The sequence below is a fragment of the Megascapheus bottae genome, chromosome 6 (assembly GCF_031878675.1).
Source record: "Megascapheus bottae isolate mThoBot1 chromosome 6, mThoBot2.hap1, whole genome shotgun sequence".
In the NCBI taxonomy this organism is placed as follows: domain Eukaryota; kingdom Metazoa; phylum Chordata; class Mammalia; order Rodentia; family Geomyidae; genus Megascapheus; species Megascapheus bottae.
The window spans coordinates 68,405,704-68,424,643 of NC_143514.1; the positions used below are offsets into that span (position 1 = coordinate 68,405,704).

At 46.7% G+C, this 18,940-nt stretch overlaps 1 protein-coding gene across 1 annotated transcript; it reads left to right on the forward strand.

Annotated features, from left to right (window-relative positions):
- Positions 1 to 5,685: 5,685 nt before the first annotated feature.
- Positions 5,686 to 18,504, forward strand: Gpatch3 (G-patch domain containing 3). Its single transcript, XM_090335481.1, has 7 exons — positions 5,686 to 6,146; positions 9,800 to 10,221; positions 13,796 to 13,970; positions 16,401 to 16,460; positions 17,290 to 17,411; positions 17,622 to 17,749; positions 18,288 to 18,504. Exons 1-7 carry the CDS (start codon positions 5,699 to 5,701, stop codon positions 18,502 to 18,504), a joined length of 1,572 nt encoding a protein of 523 aa, XP_090191607.1. The 5' UTR covers positions 5,686 to 5,698.
- The last annotated feature ends 436 nt before the right edge of the window (positions 18,505 to 18,940 follow it).

The window sequence follows — 18,940 nt, forward strand, 5'->3', positions numbered from 1 at the left end:
AGTTCCAACTCTCTGCCCTTGTCAGAGGGAACCCAAGGGAAGGAATCCAAAGGGATCCAGGGACCAGGCCTTGGGGAGCTAGAACATTAATTTTTACGAGTAAGTTGATGACTTAACTCTGTGTGTGTGTATGTGTGTGTGTATGCATGTCTATACACGTTTACCAGTACTGGAGCTTGAACTTGGGACCTTGTGCTCTTGCTTGGCTTTGTCTGCTTAAAGCTGGTGTCCTATCACTTGACACACACCTCCAGTTCCAGCTTTTTTTCTGGTTAGTTGGAGATAAGTGTCTCATGGACTTTTCTGTCACAGCTGACTTTGAACCATGATCCTCAGTTTCTAGAGTAGATTACAAGTGTGAAGCACTGGTGGGCTTTTACTTCAAGGGATGAGATTTATTTTACACATAATCTGAAGCTGATTATACCAGGTCACAACCCCATCACTCCTTGCCCTTATCAGTGTGGAAGGGGAGCGAGAGTTTTCCCATCCCCAGATTTTCAAGTAATCTCCCCAACACTAAGTCCCGCTTCCTCTTACCTCAGGAACAGCGGAGGCACAGCCAATAAGGAAGCTCTCTAGCCACAAATTAAACAAGGTCACTGAAGCCAGGTGCTGGTGGCTCGTGCCTGCAATCCTAACTACTCAGGAATCTGAGATGTGAGGATCTTGGTTCAAAGTCAGTTCAGGTGAGTAAGTCAATATGATTCTCATCTCTAATTAGTTACCAAAAAGCCAGAAGTGGAGAAGTGGTTCAAGTGGTTGAATACCAGCCTTGAGCAGAAAAGGCCAAGGGACAGTGGTAGGCCCTGATTTTAAGCCCTAGTATCAGCAAAATAGAAAACAAAAAAGGGTGGCCTAAGGGGGTAGGAGAGGGAAATGGGGACAAAAACATGAGAAGGGTTAGCAATGATAGCTAAGTAATGCACCTTCTATCTGGCGAATATAATGTAACCCTTCTATTAATTACAATTAAAAAAAAAAAGGGTTGGCCAAGTACAGTTGGTTGGCTCACACCTGTAATACTAGCTACTCAGGAGGCTGAGATCTAATGATTGCACCAGCAGAAAAGTTCTTGACTCTTTTTTTTTTTTTTTTTTAGCCAGGCCTAGGGCTTGAACTCAGAGCCTGGGCACTGTCCCTGAGCTTCTTTTGCTCAAGGCTAGCACTTTACTACTTGAACCACCGTGCCACTTCTGGCTTTTTCTGTTTATGTGGTACAGAGGAATTGAACCCAAGGCTTCATGTAGGCTAGGCAAGCACTCTACCATGAAGCCACATTCCCAGCCCTCTTCAGACTCATACACCATTAGCCACCAGAAAACTGGAAATGGAGTGTAGCTCAAGGTAGCAAAGCACTAGCCTTGAGCAAAAAAAAGCTCAGACTGCACCTAGGTACTGAGTTCAAACCCCATGACAAAAAAAGAAAAAAAAGAAAGAAAGAAAATGGAAGTGGCGCTGTGGCTCAAGTGTGGTAGACCACTAGCGTTGAGCTGAAGAGCTCAGGGACAGCACCCAGGCCCTGAGTTCAAGCCCCATGACCGACCAAAAAAAGAAAAAAAGAGAAAAGAAAAAGAAAGACAGACAGATCAAAGAAGACCACTACGATTTCTATAGTTTAGGATCTTTCAATTTCTCCCATTCATGCAGCTGGCACAAAAGCCCTTACTTAGGGCTGGCTTGCAAGCTACCTAGAGGCAAAGGCAGGCTGAGGCTTAGCTGACCCCCCTCTGCCACTCCTCTGCAATGCCCTGAGCCTGGGATCCTCTGTCTAGACATTCCCACTATCCAGCCACTTGGAATGAAGCACTTGCCACGGCCATGGCCTCCTGCACTGCTCCATTCAGAGGTAGCTTGCATCTGTTCTGATTGGTCAATGTCTGTGCCTCAATGTTTGTTAAATATTGTGACCTGGTCAGGGTGACTGACCTAAAGGGTGGGCAGGAGAAAAAGATAACACCACCAAAGCCTGTAGGACCTGCAGGCCTCCTGACCTGACTAGACCCCACCCAACTGTCACCAAAGTTTAAATCCTTTTCCGAGGGTCAGGTTAATTATTGCCCAGTGAGAGGTCATTCTCCCAAGGACAACAGCCTAGGAGTTATCATGGAGCCCTCACTCTCAGCCCCCATCTTAGAAACACACTGTACTAGTCGTGTCCCCAGGATGTGCAACCAGTGCCAGCAACAAGGACACCTGCCCCTCACCCAATCTTCTGCTCAACAGTCACACACTAGTCAGAAAGAGAGAGCTCAGACCCCACAACCAAGATGCAAGTAACTCAGATGTGCACCTCAAACACAACTGCACAGACATGTGACTCACCGACTCCCCCAAACACATTTTCAACCCTTCCATACACAGCACAGAAAAGCATGGATATTTTCATTCACCTCCATACAGCAACCCAAATGCACATCAGACCTACCACAAAACCACACAGCCATCGAGTGCCCATATCCAAGAAGAGGGGCACACACCAACTACCGTCGCCTCTGCCATCAAAGAGAAACAAAAACAAAGAGGTGGAGATCTGAGGACTGCAGTTTGATGCCATCAGTGCAAGAAAGTCCATTAAACTCTTATTTCCAATTAACCACTAAAAAAACAGAAGTAGGGCTGTGGTTCAGGTGATGGAGTGCCAGCCTTGAGCAAAACAGTTAAGGGACACTGCCTATGCCTGGAGTTCAAGCCCCAATACTCTTGCAGGAGTAGAAAACTTGTTTTTCTGACATGACTCAAGCTAAGAGATTTAGGGACTTGCGGTTCCCCCTATTTCTTTGATGCCCTTTTTCAACTGCCGCTAAAAGTTAACAGTAGTATCTCCCTGACCCTTCAAGCCACCCCTTTTCTCTAACCCCATAAAACACTAGGGAACCTCCCCCTCCACACCCCACAGCAGCATTTTTTCTGAACTTAATCTTCTTTTTTCTTTTTTCTTTTTTTTTTTTGCCAATCTTGGGCTTAAGCTCAGGGCCTGAGGACTGACCTTGGACTTTCTCAAGGCTAGAGCTCTACCACCTGAGCCTCAGCACCACTTCTGGCTTTTTCTAAGTATGTGGTACCAAGGAATCGAACCCAAGTCTTCGTGCACTAGGCCAAATTTCCGGCCCTTTTTTTTTTTAATTTTCAGTCCTGGGCTTGAGCTCAGGGCCTGAGCACAGTCCTTGAGCTTTCTCAAGGCTAGAGCTCTACCACTTGAGCCACAGTACCACTTCCGGCTTTTTTCTATGTATGTGGGACCAAGAATCGAACATGGGTCTTCATGAATGCCAGGCAAGCACTCTACCACTAGGCCAAACTCCCGGCCCCCAAAACTTAATCTTTTCATTATCTAAATAGCTCCCATTATTAGCTCAAATTTGTTCTTTCCTAATTTCTCTACTCCTCCTTGGGGCTAGGAAGTACACTTCAGTTTCAAGTCTCTATCTAATGAGTGGCCTACCTGTGTCCTACCTCTTAAGCCCTCTACAAGCAACAGAAAGGCAAATATGAAGGTCAGGCACCAATGGCTTACACCTATAATCTAGCTACTCAGGAGGCTTAGATCTGAGGATCATGGTTCAAATTCAGCCTTGGAAGGAGTCTGGGAAACTCTAATCTCCAATAAACTACTCAAAAAAAAAAAAAAGCAGGAGTGGCACTGTGACTCACCTGGTAGAGCACTAGAGCCTTGTGCACAAAGAGGCTCAAAGACATTGCTCAGGCCCTGAGTTCATTCCCCAGGACTGGTACAAAAAAAGGTCTAAAGTTACAAGAATGCTCCAGTGTCAAAAGGGCAATAGAGCTTTGTCCAGGAGCCTGCACGCTTTCAAAGGTAGAGAACTCTGTCCTCGTTATTCTGGGGTGGGACTTGTGTCTCATTTCTAGGCAGGGAAGAAGAAACAGGTCCAAACACAGTATGGAAGTTACTCAAGGTCTGAGCTGGTCATCTCTGCTGAGAGCTGCGTTTAGACTTGTGTGACTCAGGTCGGGTATTCACCACCAGTATGCGCTGGAGTGAGTCATGGTCAGGACCAGGCTGGCTGGTGCCAATTCAGCCTTTGTTTATTCCCTAGCCACCATCTCTGTCTAGGTTCAGCCAGGGATGACTCACTGTAGAACTCAGGAGAGAAGTTGTGGCTCTGGATCAGCCTAGGGTACCATTTTGTTAACATCACTATCCCAGTCATTGTTAGCCAAAGCATTAGCTGTGTATTAAGCAGTCTGGCAGCTAACGCGTGCTGTGCCCTGCAACGGACAGCCCTGCCCTGGGGTATCTGCATACTCTAGGACCTTAAGCCCAGTGCCAATGGCTATTCAGGAAGATGAGATCAGAGCATTATATTCAAAGCCAGCTCTGACACAGACATCTGTGAACATCTCATGTTCCCTTATCCTTTTTTTTTTTTTTTTTTGCCAGTCCTGGGCTTGAGCTCAGGGCCTGGGCAATGTCCTTGGCTTTCTCAAGGCTAGAGCTCTACCACTTGAGCCACAGCGCCACTTTCTGCCTTTTTCTATGTATGTAGTAACAAGGAATTGAACCTAGGTTTTAAGTATGCTTACTCTACCATTAGGCAAAACTCCCTCCTCCTCCTTTTCTTCTTTTTTTTTTTTTTTTTTTTTTTTTTTGGTCAACAGTAGGGCTTGAACTCTGGACCTAGGTATTGGCCCTGTACTCTAACACTCTGAACCACAGTCCCACTTCTGGCTTTTTTTTTTTTGCTAGTCCTGGGGCTTGAACTCAAGGCTAGTGCTCTACCACTTGAGCCACAGCACCACTCTGGCTTTTTCTGTGTATATGGAACCCAAGGCTTTGTGCATGCTAAGCAAACACTCTACCACCAAGCCACTCTCGGCTCCACTTCTGTTTTTTGAGAGGTTAATTGGAGAGAGTCTCCTGGGGAATTTTCTGGCTTCAAACTGTTATCTTGAGATCTTGGGCTCCTGAGTAGCTAGGATTATAGACTTGAGCCAAAGGCACCTAACTAAATATGTTAAAAAAAAAAAAATTGACACCTCTAAGCTGAGTGGCTGACACCTGTAATCCTAGCTACTCAGGAGGCTGTGAGATCTGAGGATCAAGGTTCAAAGCCAGCCTGGGCACAAAACGATCTGAGCCGCTTATCTCAAATTAACCTCTAGAAAACGGGAAGTGGGGCTTGGCTTAAGAGTAGGGCGGTAGCTCAGGGACAGCACCCAGGCCGAGTTCAAGCCCATGACCCCCCAAAAATTAAAAAAATATATTAAAAAAAACCCTTTTTAGCCGCTCTTTAACTGCTCTGGAGGCTGATATCTGAGGGTCAAGGTTCGAGGCCAGCCCAGGCTTAACCACCCTCCAAAAGCAGCAAGTAGAGCTATGGCGCAAGCAAAAATGCTCAGGAACAGCTCTCTGACCTTGAGTTCAAGTCTCAGGATTGCTATCCACCCTAGTGGTAGAGTGCTCGCCCAGCAGGCACAAAGATCCGGGTTCCAGTCCTCCTTAACACAGACACAGAAAAAGCCGGAAGTGGCGCTGAGGCTCAAGTGGTGGAGCTCTAGGTTTGAGGAAAGCCCAAGGCCAGGGCTCAGGCCCCGAGCTCAAGCCCAAAGACTGGCAAAAAAACGAAAAAGCTAGTTCAGTTAAGTTCGACTGGTTTCCCAGCTCGATAAAGACCGAGGCTCGGCCCGCGTCGCTGTGTTCTCGCGAGAGTGCCAACAGATCACATGATAGTCCAAGATGGCGACGCCCAGCGAGGTGGAGGACGAGGCCACCGTCTACCTGGTGGTGACTGGCATCCCTTCGGCATTACGATCGGCTCAACTACGGAGCTACTTTAGCCAGTTCCGAGAAGAGCGCGGCGGGGGCTTCCTCTGCTTCCACTACCGGCATCGGCCCGAGGGGGCCCCCGCGCCGGCCCCGGCCTCGGGCCTTCCTCCCAGCCACCCCGCCGCGGGGAGCCCGGGGCCCGCTCCGACCTCGGCCGCCGGGGCGAGCGCTCTCGCGTGGCGGGGCGCCGCCCGCGGCCAGGCCCGCACCTGCTGCTGCGTCCTCTCCGTGCGGGGGCTGGCTCGGGCCCAGAAGCTTGTTCGCATGTACTCTGGCCGCCGGTGGCTGGACGCGCAAGGGACTTGGCTTCCCGGACGCTGTCACATCCACAGACTTAGGCTGCCCCTGGAGGCATCAGGTAACGGGCTGGGCCTAAGGGCCCCAGGACAGTGGCACTCTTCCAGGCCTCTGTTTGTGTCGTGCCCCACGACTGACCAAAGAAAAAAGGTTTTTTGTACAAGGTTGTGGTGGTGTTTATGCCAGCTTGTTTGGCCCAGTCTTCAGGGATAATGTTATGATTATTTTTTTTTGTTTAATTATTTATTTACTTTTTGGTGCATGTTTCAGGGTTTGAACTCTGGAATGCTCTTTTACTTTCTTAACTTCCTACTTCACCTCTGCTGATCTATCACTTCAGCCACATCTGCAGTCAGGCATTTTTCTGGTTCATTAGGGATAAAAGTCTCACAGACTTCTCCCTGGGTTGACTTCAAACTGCAGTCCTCAGATTTCTGATTCCTGATTAGTTAGAATTCCAAGTGTGTGATGCCAGTGTCTCACTGGGATAATGTCTTTTGCCAAGCAGCATTATAGCATTTTGGTTGTATTTTGTTAAGATTTGGTATAAGTGACTCTATATTTTCCGTATAACTGTCTCTTGTTTTTTGTTTTTTTTTTGCCTTTGTGGGGCTTGAACTCAGGACCTGAGCACTGTCCTTGGAGTTTTCTTAAAGCTAGAGCTCTACCACTTGAGCCACTGCACCATTTTTTCTATGTACGTGGTGCCCAGGAATCAATCCTGGTCTTTGTGCATGCTAGGCAAGCACTCTACCACTAGGCCAAACTCCCAGCCCTTAACTGTCTGCTTTTATCTTTTGTACTCTTTTTATGTTCTCCCTCCCAGACAATCTATCTTTTCTGGATTGAGTTCACTGTTTGATGGGGGAAACAAGAAACAGTGTAGAGCCCTCCAATGTGTTCATTCAACAAATGTTTCTGTTGATAGACCCAGTGTGATACTAGCTTATATGCAGAGAACAGTCGGACACAGCCAGTGCTTAGAATACATACAGAAAGACAGATTTGATGGGCCGGGAGTTTGGCCTAGTGGTTAAAGTGCTTGCCTAGTATGCATGAAGACCCAGGTTCGATTCCTCGGTACCACATACATAGAAAAAAGTCGGAAGTGGTGCTGAGGCTAAGTGGTAGAGCTCTAGCCTTGAGAAAGTCCAAGGACAGTGCTCAGGCCCTGAGCTCAAGCCCAGGACTGGCAAAAAAAAAAAAAAAAGAAAGACAGATTTGGAAAAGGTAATTGTCAGAGATATCATCTGATTGCTAATAGTCATTAAGAATTATCAGTAGGAGTCGGGAGTTTGGCCTAGTGGTAGAGTGCTTGCCTAGCATGCACGAATACCCGGGTTCGATTCCCCTGTACCACCTACATAGAAAAAAACTGGAAGTGGTGCTGAGGCTCAAGTGGTAGAGCTCTAGCCTTGAGAAAGTCCAAGGACAGTGCTTAGACCCTGAGCCCAAGCCCAAGACTGGCAAAAAAAAAAAGAATTATCAGTAAATACGAACTTAATAGGCATTTTTCTAAGCCTTTCATTTTCATGTTTGTGCATATGTGTGTACACACACACACACACACACACACACACACACATACTGGTCCTAGGATTTTAATTCACAGCCTGGGCATTATCTCTAATCTTTTTTCTTTCTTTTCTTTGGGGAGGAGGGGTCTGTCCTGGGGCTTGAACTCAGCTTAGGCGCTGTCCCTGAGCTCTTCAGCTCAAGGTAGTGCTATACCACTGGAGCCACAGCACCACTTCTGGTTTTCTAGTGATTAATTGGAGACAGAGTCTCACAGATTTTCCTGCCAGGGCTGGCTTTGAACTGCAATCCTCAAGGTAAGATTACAGGCATAAGCCACCAGCACCCCACCTATCCATGATCTTTTTTGCTCTACCACTTGAGCCAGCTCTCTACTTCTAGCTTTTTGATGGTTAGAGATAAGAGTATTGTCTTAACTTGCTCTGGCTGGCTTTTTTTTTTTTTTTTTAATTTTGTTTTTGTGGGTCATGGGGCTTGAACTTGGCCTGGGAGCTGTTCCTGAGCTCTTCAGCTCAAGGCTACCACCCTACCCTTGAGCCAAGCCCCATTTCCCTTTTCTAGAGGTTAATTGGAGATAAGATTCTCAGGTCCTTTTATGCCTCGGGCTGGCTTTGAACCTTAATCCTCAGTTCTCAGCCTCCTGAGTAACTAGGATTACAGGCGTGAGCCACCATGTCCTGCTCTGGTTGGTTTTTATCTCCAATCCTCAGATCTCAGCATCCTGAGTAACCAGTAAGCCACCAGCAATGGGATGGCTTGCTTTTTTTTTTAAGGCTGTGTTTTGGTGGCTGAGATCTGAGAATCCAGGTTCCAAGTCAGCCTTGGCTTGGAAATCCATCAGACATAGTGTGTGTGTGTGTGTGTGTGTGTGTGTGTGTGCGCACGCGCGCGCGTGTGTGTTTGCCAATCCCAGGGCTTGAACCACTTGAGCCACAGCACCACCTCTGGCTTTTTTCTATGTATATGGTACTGAGGAATCAAACCCGGGTCTTTGTGCATGCCAGACAAGCACTCTACCACTAGGCCAAACTCCAGGGCCTGCATGAGACATTTTATCTTCAGCTAACCACCATAAAAGCCAGAGGTAGAGGTGTGGCTCAAGTGGGAGTGTACCAGCCTTGAGTGGAAAGGCTACAGGACAGCACCCAGGTCATGAGTTCAAGCCCTAGAACTCACACACACACACACACACACACACACACACACACACACACACACACACACAACAGGAGCCAAATGAGGAAGAACTTTTTGTGTGCTCAGCCACAGTGATGAGCAATGGCACATAATTGCCAAGTGGTTCTGTCAGGAAGATAGGAAAGGACTCTGAAGAGGTTATAATGTGAATAGTATTAGGATAATAGATTTAAACTATGACTTTATTTCTGGCTGAAAGTGTTACTTGAAGCTTCTGACTCTTTCTTCCTTCCTTTCTTTCCTTCCTTCCTTCCTTCCTTTCTTATTTCTTTCCAGTCCTGGGCCTTAAACTCAGGGCGTGAGCACTGTCCTTGGGCCTTCTCAAGGCTAGAGCTCTATACTTGAGCCACAGCACCACTTTCTGGCCTTTTTTTCCTGTGTATATAGTACCGAGGAATTGGACTGAGTCCTCAAGTATGCTAGGCAAGCACTCCGCCACTAGGCCAAACTTCCGGCTTCTCTCTCTCTCTCTCTCTCTCTCTTTCTTTTTTTCTTTCTTTCCTTTCCCAGTACTGAGACTTAAACTCAGGGCTTGGGCACTGCCCTTGGACACTTTTGCTCAAGGCTAGTGCCTTGCCACTTGAGACACAATGCCACTTCCAGCTTTTTCTGTGTATGTGGTACCGAGGAAGCGAACCCAGGGCTGTTCATGTATGCTAGGTGAGCACTCTAGTACTAGGCCAAACTCCTGGATCTTTTTGTTTTTTTGCTGATTGTGAGACTTGAACTCTGGTCCTGGGCGCTGTCCCTGACCTCTTCAGCTCAAGGTTAGTGCTCTACCACTTGAGCCACAGTGCCACTTTCCGTTTTGTGGTGGTTCATTGGCAATAAGAGTCTCTCTCATTTACCTGCCTGGTCTGGCTTTGAACCTTGATCCTAAGATCTCAGCCCCCCCCCCCCCCCAGAGTAGCTAGGAGTACAGGCGTGAGCCAGCCCAGCTAAGCATGTGGTTTTCAACATCCATTCTTTTTCCTTCCTAAGGTTTGGACTCCTTTCCCTTTAAAACTAGGAAGCAGCTACAGAGTCGGAAAGCTGAGAGTGAAGCTTTCTCTCTCACTGACTTGAGACAACTCCCAGAGCTTAACCCACCAGTGCTAATGCCCAATGGGAATGTGGGCACGCCCTTGCGAGTCTTTTTAGAGTTGATTCGGGCTTGCCGCCTACCCCCACGAATTATCACCCAGCTGCAGCTCCAGTTCCCCAAGACAGGCTCTTCCCGGCGATATGGCAATGTGCCCTTCGAGTATGAGGAATCTGAGACTGTGGAGCAGGAAGAGCATGTGTACACAGCAGAGGGTGAGGAAATACCCCAAGGGACCTGCTTGATAGATGCACCAGTTAGTACCCGTGAAGAGACTGCGGATGAAGGAGAAAGAGAGGAGGAAGAGTCTCACTCTGATGACGTGAGTATAGCATGCTATTCTGTCCTTCCTGGCAGCTTAAAAAGGGTACTAGTAATGTTCTCTTAGTAGTATATTACAAAGGTCCTCAATCTGGGGGCCTCAGGGGGTCTTCAAGGAGCAGGAGAACTGCTTGATACTAAATGTAAAGCAGCATTTATATGTGCATATATGTTTTTCCTCTTTTCCTTTTTATTTGGGGCGGGGGCGGGACAGGGAAGGGAAAAAGTACAGCGTTTTTACTAGAAGATTCTATAGTGGAGGAGGAGGAGGAGAAGGAGGAGGAGGAAGAGGAGGAGGAGGAGGAAAAAAAGGGAGGGAGAGGGATATAAGAAGGGTTCCTTTTCATAAATGAAACCAGTGACCACGAGTTGTACCGACTGGGTTCTGAGGGTTCCTGCCTGTAATTCTAGTTACTCAGGCTGAGATCTGTAGATATCGGTTTGAAGCCAAACCACGCAGATAAATCCAAGAGACTCTTATTTCCAATTAACCAGCAAAAAAGCCAGAAGTAGATGAGTGGCTCAAGTGATAAAGCTCCTTACTTGAATAAAAAAGCCAAGCAAGGATGCAAGGGGTTGAGTTCAAGCCTTAGTTCCAGCACCTAGTTCCAGTGCCTAGTTATACACACACACACACACACACACACGTACACATGCACACACACACAGAGGGAGAGTGCTATGGGCCAGGTGCCAGTGGCTCATACTTGTAATCCTAGTTACCTAAGAGGCTATGATCTGAAGATTGTGGTTTGAAGCTAGCCTGGGCAAGTAAGCCTGTACGATTCTTAGCTCTAATGAACCATCAAAATGCTGGAAATAGAGGCTGAGAATATGGCCTAGTGGTAGAGTGCTTACCTAGAATGCATGAACACCCCGGTTCCATTCCTCAGTACCACATACATAGAAAAAGTTGAAAGTGCTGCTGTGGCTCAAGTGGTAGAGCTCTAGCCATGAGAAAAGTCCAAGGACAGTGCTCAGGCCCTGAGTTCAAGCCCTACAACTGCCTAAAAAAAAGCTGGAAAAGGAGTTCTGCTCAAGTTGTTAGAGCACTAGCCTTGAGCAAAAAAAGCTCAAAGATAGTACCCAGGCCCTGAGTTCAAGCCCTAGGATTGTCACAAAGAGAGAGAGTTATGTAGTAATTTGTCTCAGATCATCTAAGAAAATAGAGGCACAGAACCCAGTTTCTGTGTCTCTAATGGGCTTTCATCCTGTGCCTGGGAACAGTCTCCTCTGACTTGCTGTCTTGATTCAATGGATTACACCAGCTTCTACTCTTTTGTTGTTCTGGGGCTAGAGCTCGGTCTGGGATGCTGTCCTTGAGCTCTTCAACTTAAGGCTTAAGCCAGCCCTGCTTCTACTCTTGATATTGTCAATATAGTAGGCATTTCTTAGACTCCTTTCTCCAGATATGGTTGTTCATTCATTAAAAAAAAGAAAAAGAAGGCCAAGCGCAGTGGCTCATACCTGTAATCCTAGCTACTCTGGAGGTTGATATTTGAGGATCAAGGTTCAAAAGCAGCCAACCTCCAAAAAACAAGGAAGTGAGGCTTGGCTCAAGGATAGGGTGGTAGTCTTGAGCTGAAGAGCTCTGGGACAACATCCAGGCCCAGGCGTAGGGCAGTAGCCTTGAATTGAAGAGCTCAGGGACAGCGCCCAGGCCAAGTTCTAGACCCAAGACCCACAAAAAAAGAAAAAAAAAAGGTGGAAGCTAGTTGCTGGTGCTCATATCTGTAATCCTAGCTACTTAGGTGGCTGAGATTTTACGATTGTAGTTCAAAGCCAGCCCAGCACTAAAGTCCTTGAGACTCTTATCTCCAGTTAATCACCAGAAAATCAGAAGTGGCACTGGAGCTCTAGGGGTAGGGCGGTAGCCTTGAGCTGAAGAGCTCAGGGACAGCACCTAGGCCCAGAGTTCAAGTCCCACGACTGACAACAAAAATAAATAAAATTAACCAAAATAAAACAAGGAAGGTGGAAGCTAGGTGCTGGTCCTTATATCTATAATTCTAGTACCCAGGCCCAACAGGTTTTCCGTTTTTTGTTTGTTTGTTTTTGTTTTTGTTGGTCATGGGGTTTGAACTCTGGGCTGAAGTATTGTCCCTGAGCTCTTCAGCTCAAGGCTAGCACTCTACTACTTGAGCCAAACCCCACTTTCAGTTTTTCTTGTGGTTAATTGGCAATAAGCATCTCATAGACTTTAGTGCTGACTTTGAACTGTGATCCTTACATCTCAGCCTCCTGAGTAGGTAGGATTACAGGTGTGAGCCACTGGTGCCCAGAAAAAAAAAAAAACATTTTTAAAGGAAGGTGGGATTTATTAGGAAACCGGTTTTGCTATTTTTGTCAAAAGGCACCCATGCTTCAGCGTACCTAGCTTAGCATAGCTTTCATATGAGCACACATCCTTAGAGTGACACTCTTCTGACTTCTCCCTACCACTTGTTTGACAGCATTGATTCCTGTGACCTGCTACAAAAAATGTGACCAGGACAGAGTCACCTGTTATTCTACAAGCTCAGTCAAGCAGTTGTATACCAGGGACTAGTACACAGTTCCAAAGATAGATATATAAGATATATATATATATATATATATTTGTATTTTTTTCCATATATTTTTTATTGTAATTAATAGAAGGGTTACATTACATTCGCCAGATAGAAGGTGCATTACTTCACATACATTGATACCCTTTCACATGTCTTGGTCCCCATTTTCCTCCCCCCAAAAAGATATATATATATATATATATATTTTTTTTTTTTTTTTTTTTTTTTTTTTTTGCCAGTCCTGGGCTTGAGCTCAGGGCCTGAGCACTGTCCTGGGACTTTCTCAAGGCTAGAGCTCTACCACTTGAGCCTCAGCACCATTTCCGGCTTTTTTCTATGTATGTGGTACCGAGGAATCGAACCCGGGTCTTCGGGCATGCTAGGCAAGCACTCTACCACTAGGCCAAACTCCCGGCCCCCAAAGGTATTTTACAATCCATTTATGAGCCTTCGGGGAGCCTATAATCTTGGCGAAAACTGGCATCTGGAAAGGCCACACTGTATAGAACCCTGGGTTTATATGCTGGTTCTTAGTGCATTATAGGAAAATCACTTTATTCTTCTGAGCCTAGGTTTCCTTCTATGGAGAATGGAAATAATAAAGTTAACTCACAAGGTCACTGGGATGAATGGAATTGAGTTATAAAAGTGTGCTCAAACTGGAGAGAGTCCCATGTGTCTAAGTGGAGGGCTTCATGTGAGTTGTATGACTCAAGGATGAAGAAGATTTAACCAAGTGGAGAAGAAAAGGATGTGGGGAGGAAGACACATGTTTCATGCAAGGAAACTACACAAGTCAAAAACAGAGCTAAGAGCCAGTCAGCCCTGACGGAGGGGCTGGGGAGAAGCTCATGTTGAAGTGTAAAGGTTTGCATTGGTCAGGGTTCTCAGGTCTACATATGCACTGCTTCTAGAGAAACCTTAAGGCATGGGGTTCAAAGCCCTTTCTCACCTCCTTCCGTGCCTCTGAGCCTTGAGGTCGGGAAGCTGGATACACAGGTCCCCTTTCCCCACTTCTCCCAGGATGACGACCGGGGTGAGGAGTGGGAGCGGCATGAGGCACTGCATGATGACGTGACCAGGCAGGAGCGGACCACCGAGAGGCTCTTTGAAGAGGAGATTGAGCTTAAGTGGGAGAAGGGAGGTTCCGGCCTGGTATTCTACACCGACGCCCAGTTCTGGCAAGAAGAAGAAGGCGGTAAAGCTCTGGGTTGTTCAGTTTTCTCTTACTGTCACAGATACCTGAAATAAATGAACTTCTAAAGAGAAAAGGTGTAGGTCAATCCCAACACTTGAGAGGTGGAGGCAGGATGAATTTTAGTGTAAGATTAGCCTGCTACAAAAGGAGACTCTCTCTCAAGAGAAACAAAAGAAAAAGAAACCAGATGCCAGTGCCTCACAACTGTAATCCTAGCTACTCAGGAGAGAGATTGAGGGTCATGGTTTGAGGTCAATCCAGCAAGAAAGTCTAAGAGACTTTCATGTGCATTTAACCACCAAAAACCTACAAATGTAGCTGTGGCTCAAGTGGTAGAATGCCAGCCTTGAGGGAAGAAGCTAAGGGACATTGCTCAGGACCTGAGTTCAAGCCCCAGGACTGGCAAGGAAGGAAGGAAGGAAGGGAAAAAGGGAAGTTTCTACAAGTGTGGTCCAAGTGGTAGTACTCTTGCCTGGCAAATAGAAGACCCTGAGTTCAACCCCTACCCCTTAACTGCTACCCAAAAGCCTTTGTCCAGACGTATTTACTCGCTCAAGGCATGGTGCATGTGGTAGAGCACTTCCCTAGTATGTGTAAAACTCTGAGTTAATTCCCCAGCTCCTCAGGAAAGAAAAAAGAGAGAGAGAGAGAAGGTTTATCTGGGCTAATAGCTTAAGAAATTTCAGTTCATAGTCCAGTTTTATTTTGTTTGTTTGTTTTTGAGTCATGGGGCTTGAACTATGTGCCTGGGCACTGTCCCTGAGTTCTTTAGCTCAAGGCTACCACCCTACCCCTGGGCCTGGGAGCTGTCCCTGAGCTCTTCAGCCCAAGGCCACTGTCCTACCTTGAGCCACAGCCCCACTTCCCATTTCCTGAAGTTTAATGGGGGATATGAGTCTCAGAGCTTTGTAGTGCCTGGGCTGGCTTTGAACCAAGATCCTCAGATCTCAGCCACATGAGTAACTAGGATTACAGGTGTGAGCCACCTTGCCAGGCCAGTCCAGTTTTTTGTTTTGTTTTGTTTTGCCAGTCCTGTGGCTTGAATTCAGGTCCTGGGCTCTGTCCCTGAGCTTATTTCTGCTCAAGATTAGCACTCTACCACTTGTGCCACTTTTGGCTTTTTCTTTTATGAGGTACTAAGGTATCAAACCCAGGGCTTCATGCATGCTAAGCAAGTACTCTACCACTAAGTCACATTCTCAGCCTCTTTTTTTTTTTTTTGGTGCCAGGCTGGCTTTGAACTGTAATCTTCAGATCTCAGCCAGTATAAGTGAGCCACCATTGCCTGCTGGCCCAGTTGTTTTGGGGCTTGTGGTGAGGTAACACATTGTAGTAAGGGGTCATGGCACAGGAAGCCAATATACTTTATGGATAGGAAACAGAGGAAAAGACCAAAGTCCTACAGACCCTTTTAAGAGCGTATCTCCAATAACCTGAATCCGCTGACTAGGCCCACTGCATTTCTTTCACCTCTCAGTAGTGGCTTTCTGGGACTGAGCCTGTAACATGTGAGAGTCTGGGGGCTGTTTTAAGGTGCAACTTATGGCGGACTGGCACTCAGGTCAGGACAGGGGTGATCGCTACTATATTATCTTTCTCTACTCTATTTGGTTTATTCCCTGACAATGAGTCAGAAACGAAAGCTAGGAAATCTGGGTATTGGTAGTTCATGTCTGTAATCTTAGCTATTTAGAAGGCTGAGACCTGGGGGACCATTGTTTGAAGCCAACCCAAGGTGGAAAGTCCAAGAAACTCCTCTCTCTAGCAAAAGCCAGGATGAATACATGGCTATAGTGGTCGAATGCCAGCAAGCAAGTAAGCTAAGCTGAGAAGTTTGAGGCCCTGAGTTCAAACCCTTGTCCACCAGAAAAAGTCAATAAATAAAGCTAGGGAAGGCTTGCCTTTATTGTATATGAAACACCAGTGATCCTGGTATGTAATAAAGAATCAGTAGGATGGATAGAAAAGACATATGTGCATATGTGCACTCTTTTTCTTTCTTTCTTCCTTTTTTTTTTCTTTTGTCATCATGGGACTTGAACTCTGGGCCTAGGTGCTGTCCCTAAGTTCTTCAACCCAAGGCTACCACCCTACTCCTTGGCCTGGGCATTGTACCTGAGCTCCTCAGCTCAATGCTACCACCCTACCCCTAGAGCCATAGCCCCACTTCCCATTTTCTAGTGGTTAAGAGTCTCACAGTTTTTAGTGCCCAGGCTGGCTTTGAACCGCCATCCTCAGATCTCAGCCTCTTGAGTAGCTAGGAATACAGGTGTGAGCCACTGCGCCCAGCACTCTTAATTCTAAATAATCCTAGAAGAAAGCACTTGAAAATACAGACCAAAACACCAGGTTCTACAAATTGTGTCTAATGCTACAATTCACTCTCAACAGACCTTTGAGTCCTTCACCCACTCTGCTTATATCCTGCAGACTTTGATGAGCAGACCGCTGATGACTGGGATGTGGATATGAGCGTGTACTACGACAGAGGTACTGGACAAGGGGTGTAACTGGCATACTGTCCTGTGAGGACACTTTGGCACACAGGCTTATCAGAGGCCAAGATAGGACCAGTTTCTTTGGGTGGCCCTCAGTACAGTTTAGTGTTAAGACCCCCACAGATTTTTTGCTAAAATCTGCCCCCCCAAAAAAGTCATGATACTTTATATATAAAGTGGTGTGGTATTTGCTTATAACTTACTCTTGTATCCTTTAAATCACCTCTCTTGAAGAAAAATCATCTCTGATGTCCTCTGGATGTCCTACTAAAACTGTTGTAATGGAAATACTATTGTAAAGGGAGTACAAAAATTCTGTCCAGATTCAGTACAGATGAACTTTTCCTGAATATTTTCAATCTGTGGCTGGTTAAATCCACAGATAGAGAATTTATGGATACAGAGGGCCAACTACACTCATCGTCTTTTGTTGACTTAAAGTACCAGCTGTAGACGGAGACGTTGTCCTTTTTTGGTGAGAAAAGTCATGTTAGAACAGCTCTGAGGAGGCTCAGATTTGATGGACAGGTTCTTTTTGGTCAGAACTTAGTTCTAGAGTAAAAAATAAGCTGGGGCTGTTGAGAGACCTAGGTTCTAATTTCATTTTGTCATCTATTGGCTCTGACTTTTCTGTATCACGAGGTCCTCATCTTTATAGATGGGCAGGGTTATAATTCCTGTTGTTGGTAAGTTTCCAGTTTGATCAGAGATAATAGGAAATATGAAATGAATCAGTACATCTTGTGGGGAATTCTAGAATTCTGGTCCTTTATTTCTGCTGAGAAGGTACCTTTCCACAAACTGGATTTCTGTTCTCTCAGATGGTGGAGACAAGGATGCTCGAGACTCTGTGCAAATGCGTTTAGAACAGAGACTTCGTGATGGTCAGGAAGACGGGTCTTTGATCAGAGGCCAGGTGGGCACCTTTGAGCGCCACACCAAGGTGAGTGAGCACTATGCCAGCCTGTATGTTTTCCCTCTTTACTACCATTCTTCCTCCTCCTATCCCCATTACCTCTGCCAGGGTCTCTGTATCACGGATTGACTTTGAACTAGCAATCCTTCTGCCTTCGCCTAAGTGCTGAGATTACAGGTGTACACCACTGTGCCCAGCTTGAACCCAATTTTTGAATCTTGTTCTTTTCCTCTGCAGGGCATTGGCCGGAAGGTGATGGAGCGCCAAGGCTGGGCAGAAGGTCAGGGCCTGGGCAGCACATGTTCTGGGGTGCCTGAGGCTCTAGATGGTGATGGCCAGCACCCCAGATGCAAGCGTGGACTAGGGTGGGTATAGCTGAGGAACTTCCTCTGGGGTACAAGCTAGCTTTAAGCTGTGTCCTGGTTTCCCTTTGATTTGGGGGTGGGTACTCCTGGGGAATGAACTTCAAATCAAAATGGGGAGGAAAACATGGATCTGGCACTAACTATTCCTTTTGTTTTAGGCCAAACTCTAAGTCTTAACAGGGTCTCCCAAGAGAGTCATTCTCTCACCTCGGTCTGAGTTTGAATTTGATAACTGTCAAGGAAAAAGATAGTGATGGAATGAACATTCTGAGGTCCTTGTTTGTGGCACAGATTATCAGTGGCCATATCCAGATTTAAAGCTCTGCTTTTAGTGGTTCATGGTGGCTCTCTGGTAGGTGCTGGCCTAACAAACACAAGACTCTAGGTTCAACCTCATTATCTTATGCAAAAGCAAAGCAAAACAAAAATCCCACAGTTTTGCATCTTAGGACAAACTGGATAGGTAGTAGCTATTTCTCTGCCTTTTTCAAACTTCTTCACCAGGTGTCCTCTCATTGAAAGTCCTTTTTAAATCCAGGTACCATGGAGAGAAGCTCCAACCATTTGGGCAACTGAAGAGGAGTTGTGGAACTGGCTTGGGACTCATTTCCACCATCTATGATGAGCCTCTACCCCAGGACCAGAAGGAGTCGCTGCTGCGCCGCCAGCCACCCAGTAGCATGAAGTTTCGGACAGACATGGCCTTTGTGAGGGGTTCCAGTTATGCCTCAGACAGACCCTCTAACCTTGAATGAGGAGTGAGGGCTGGCGACTGAAGGGTGAGGCCCTCATGGGCCTTCACTTCCACTAAGGCACAGAGGATTCTGGGAGCAGCAGTCTGTCCCACTGATACCTGGTGCTTAGTTCTCTACCTCTAGGACATTAAAAAAGCAAAAACATCCCCCCAAAGTTGTCTCCTCTTGGAGATAAGGGTTTAATATCAGCTCCTTGGTCTAATCCTAGTCTGTTTGGGCCTGCCCCAGAGCCTGCAGAACCCAGAGATCACCAGCAGGACTTCCTTGCAGGCCACAAGAGTCAGGGAAGCCAGAATAGGGAGAGGACAAGGCCAGGAGAGGCTTCGCAGTGGTCTGCAGGCCCCACCAGCTCTCCACCATCGCCTCTCCTCCCACGGCTTGAACCGGGTGGGATGAGTCCTCGGGTGACCCAGGACCGGAATGGAACGCGAGAATA

What these genes read in the sequence shown, in the direction of transcription:
- Gpatch3 (XM_090335481.1), top strand. Translation starts at nt 5,699, where the DNA reads ATGGCGACGCCCAGCGAGGTGGAGGACGAGGCCACCGTCTACCTGGTG. An exon ending in GAGCGTGTACTACGACAGAG is followed by an intron (nt 16,461 to 17,289) that starts GTACTGGACAAG and finishes CTGTTCTCTCAG; the next exon opens with ATGGTGGAGACAAGGATGCT. An exon ending in CCTTTGAGCGCCACACCAAG is followed by an intron (nt 17,412 to 17,621) that starts GTGAGTGAGCAC and finishes TTTCCTCTGCAG; the next exon opens with GGCATTGGCCGGAAGGTGAT.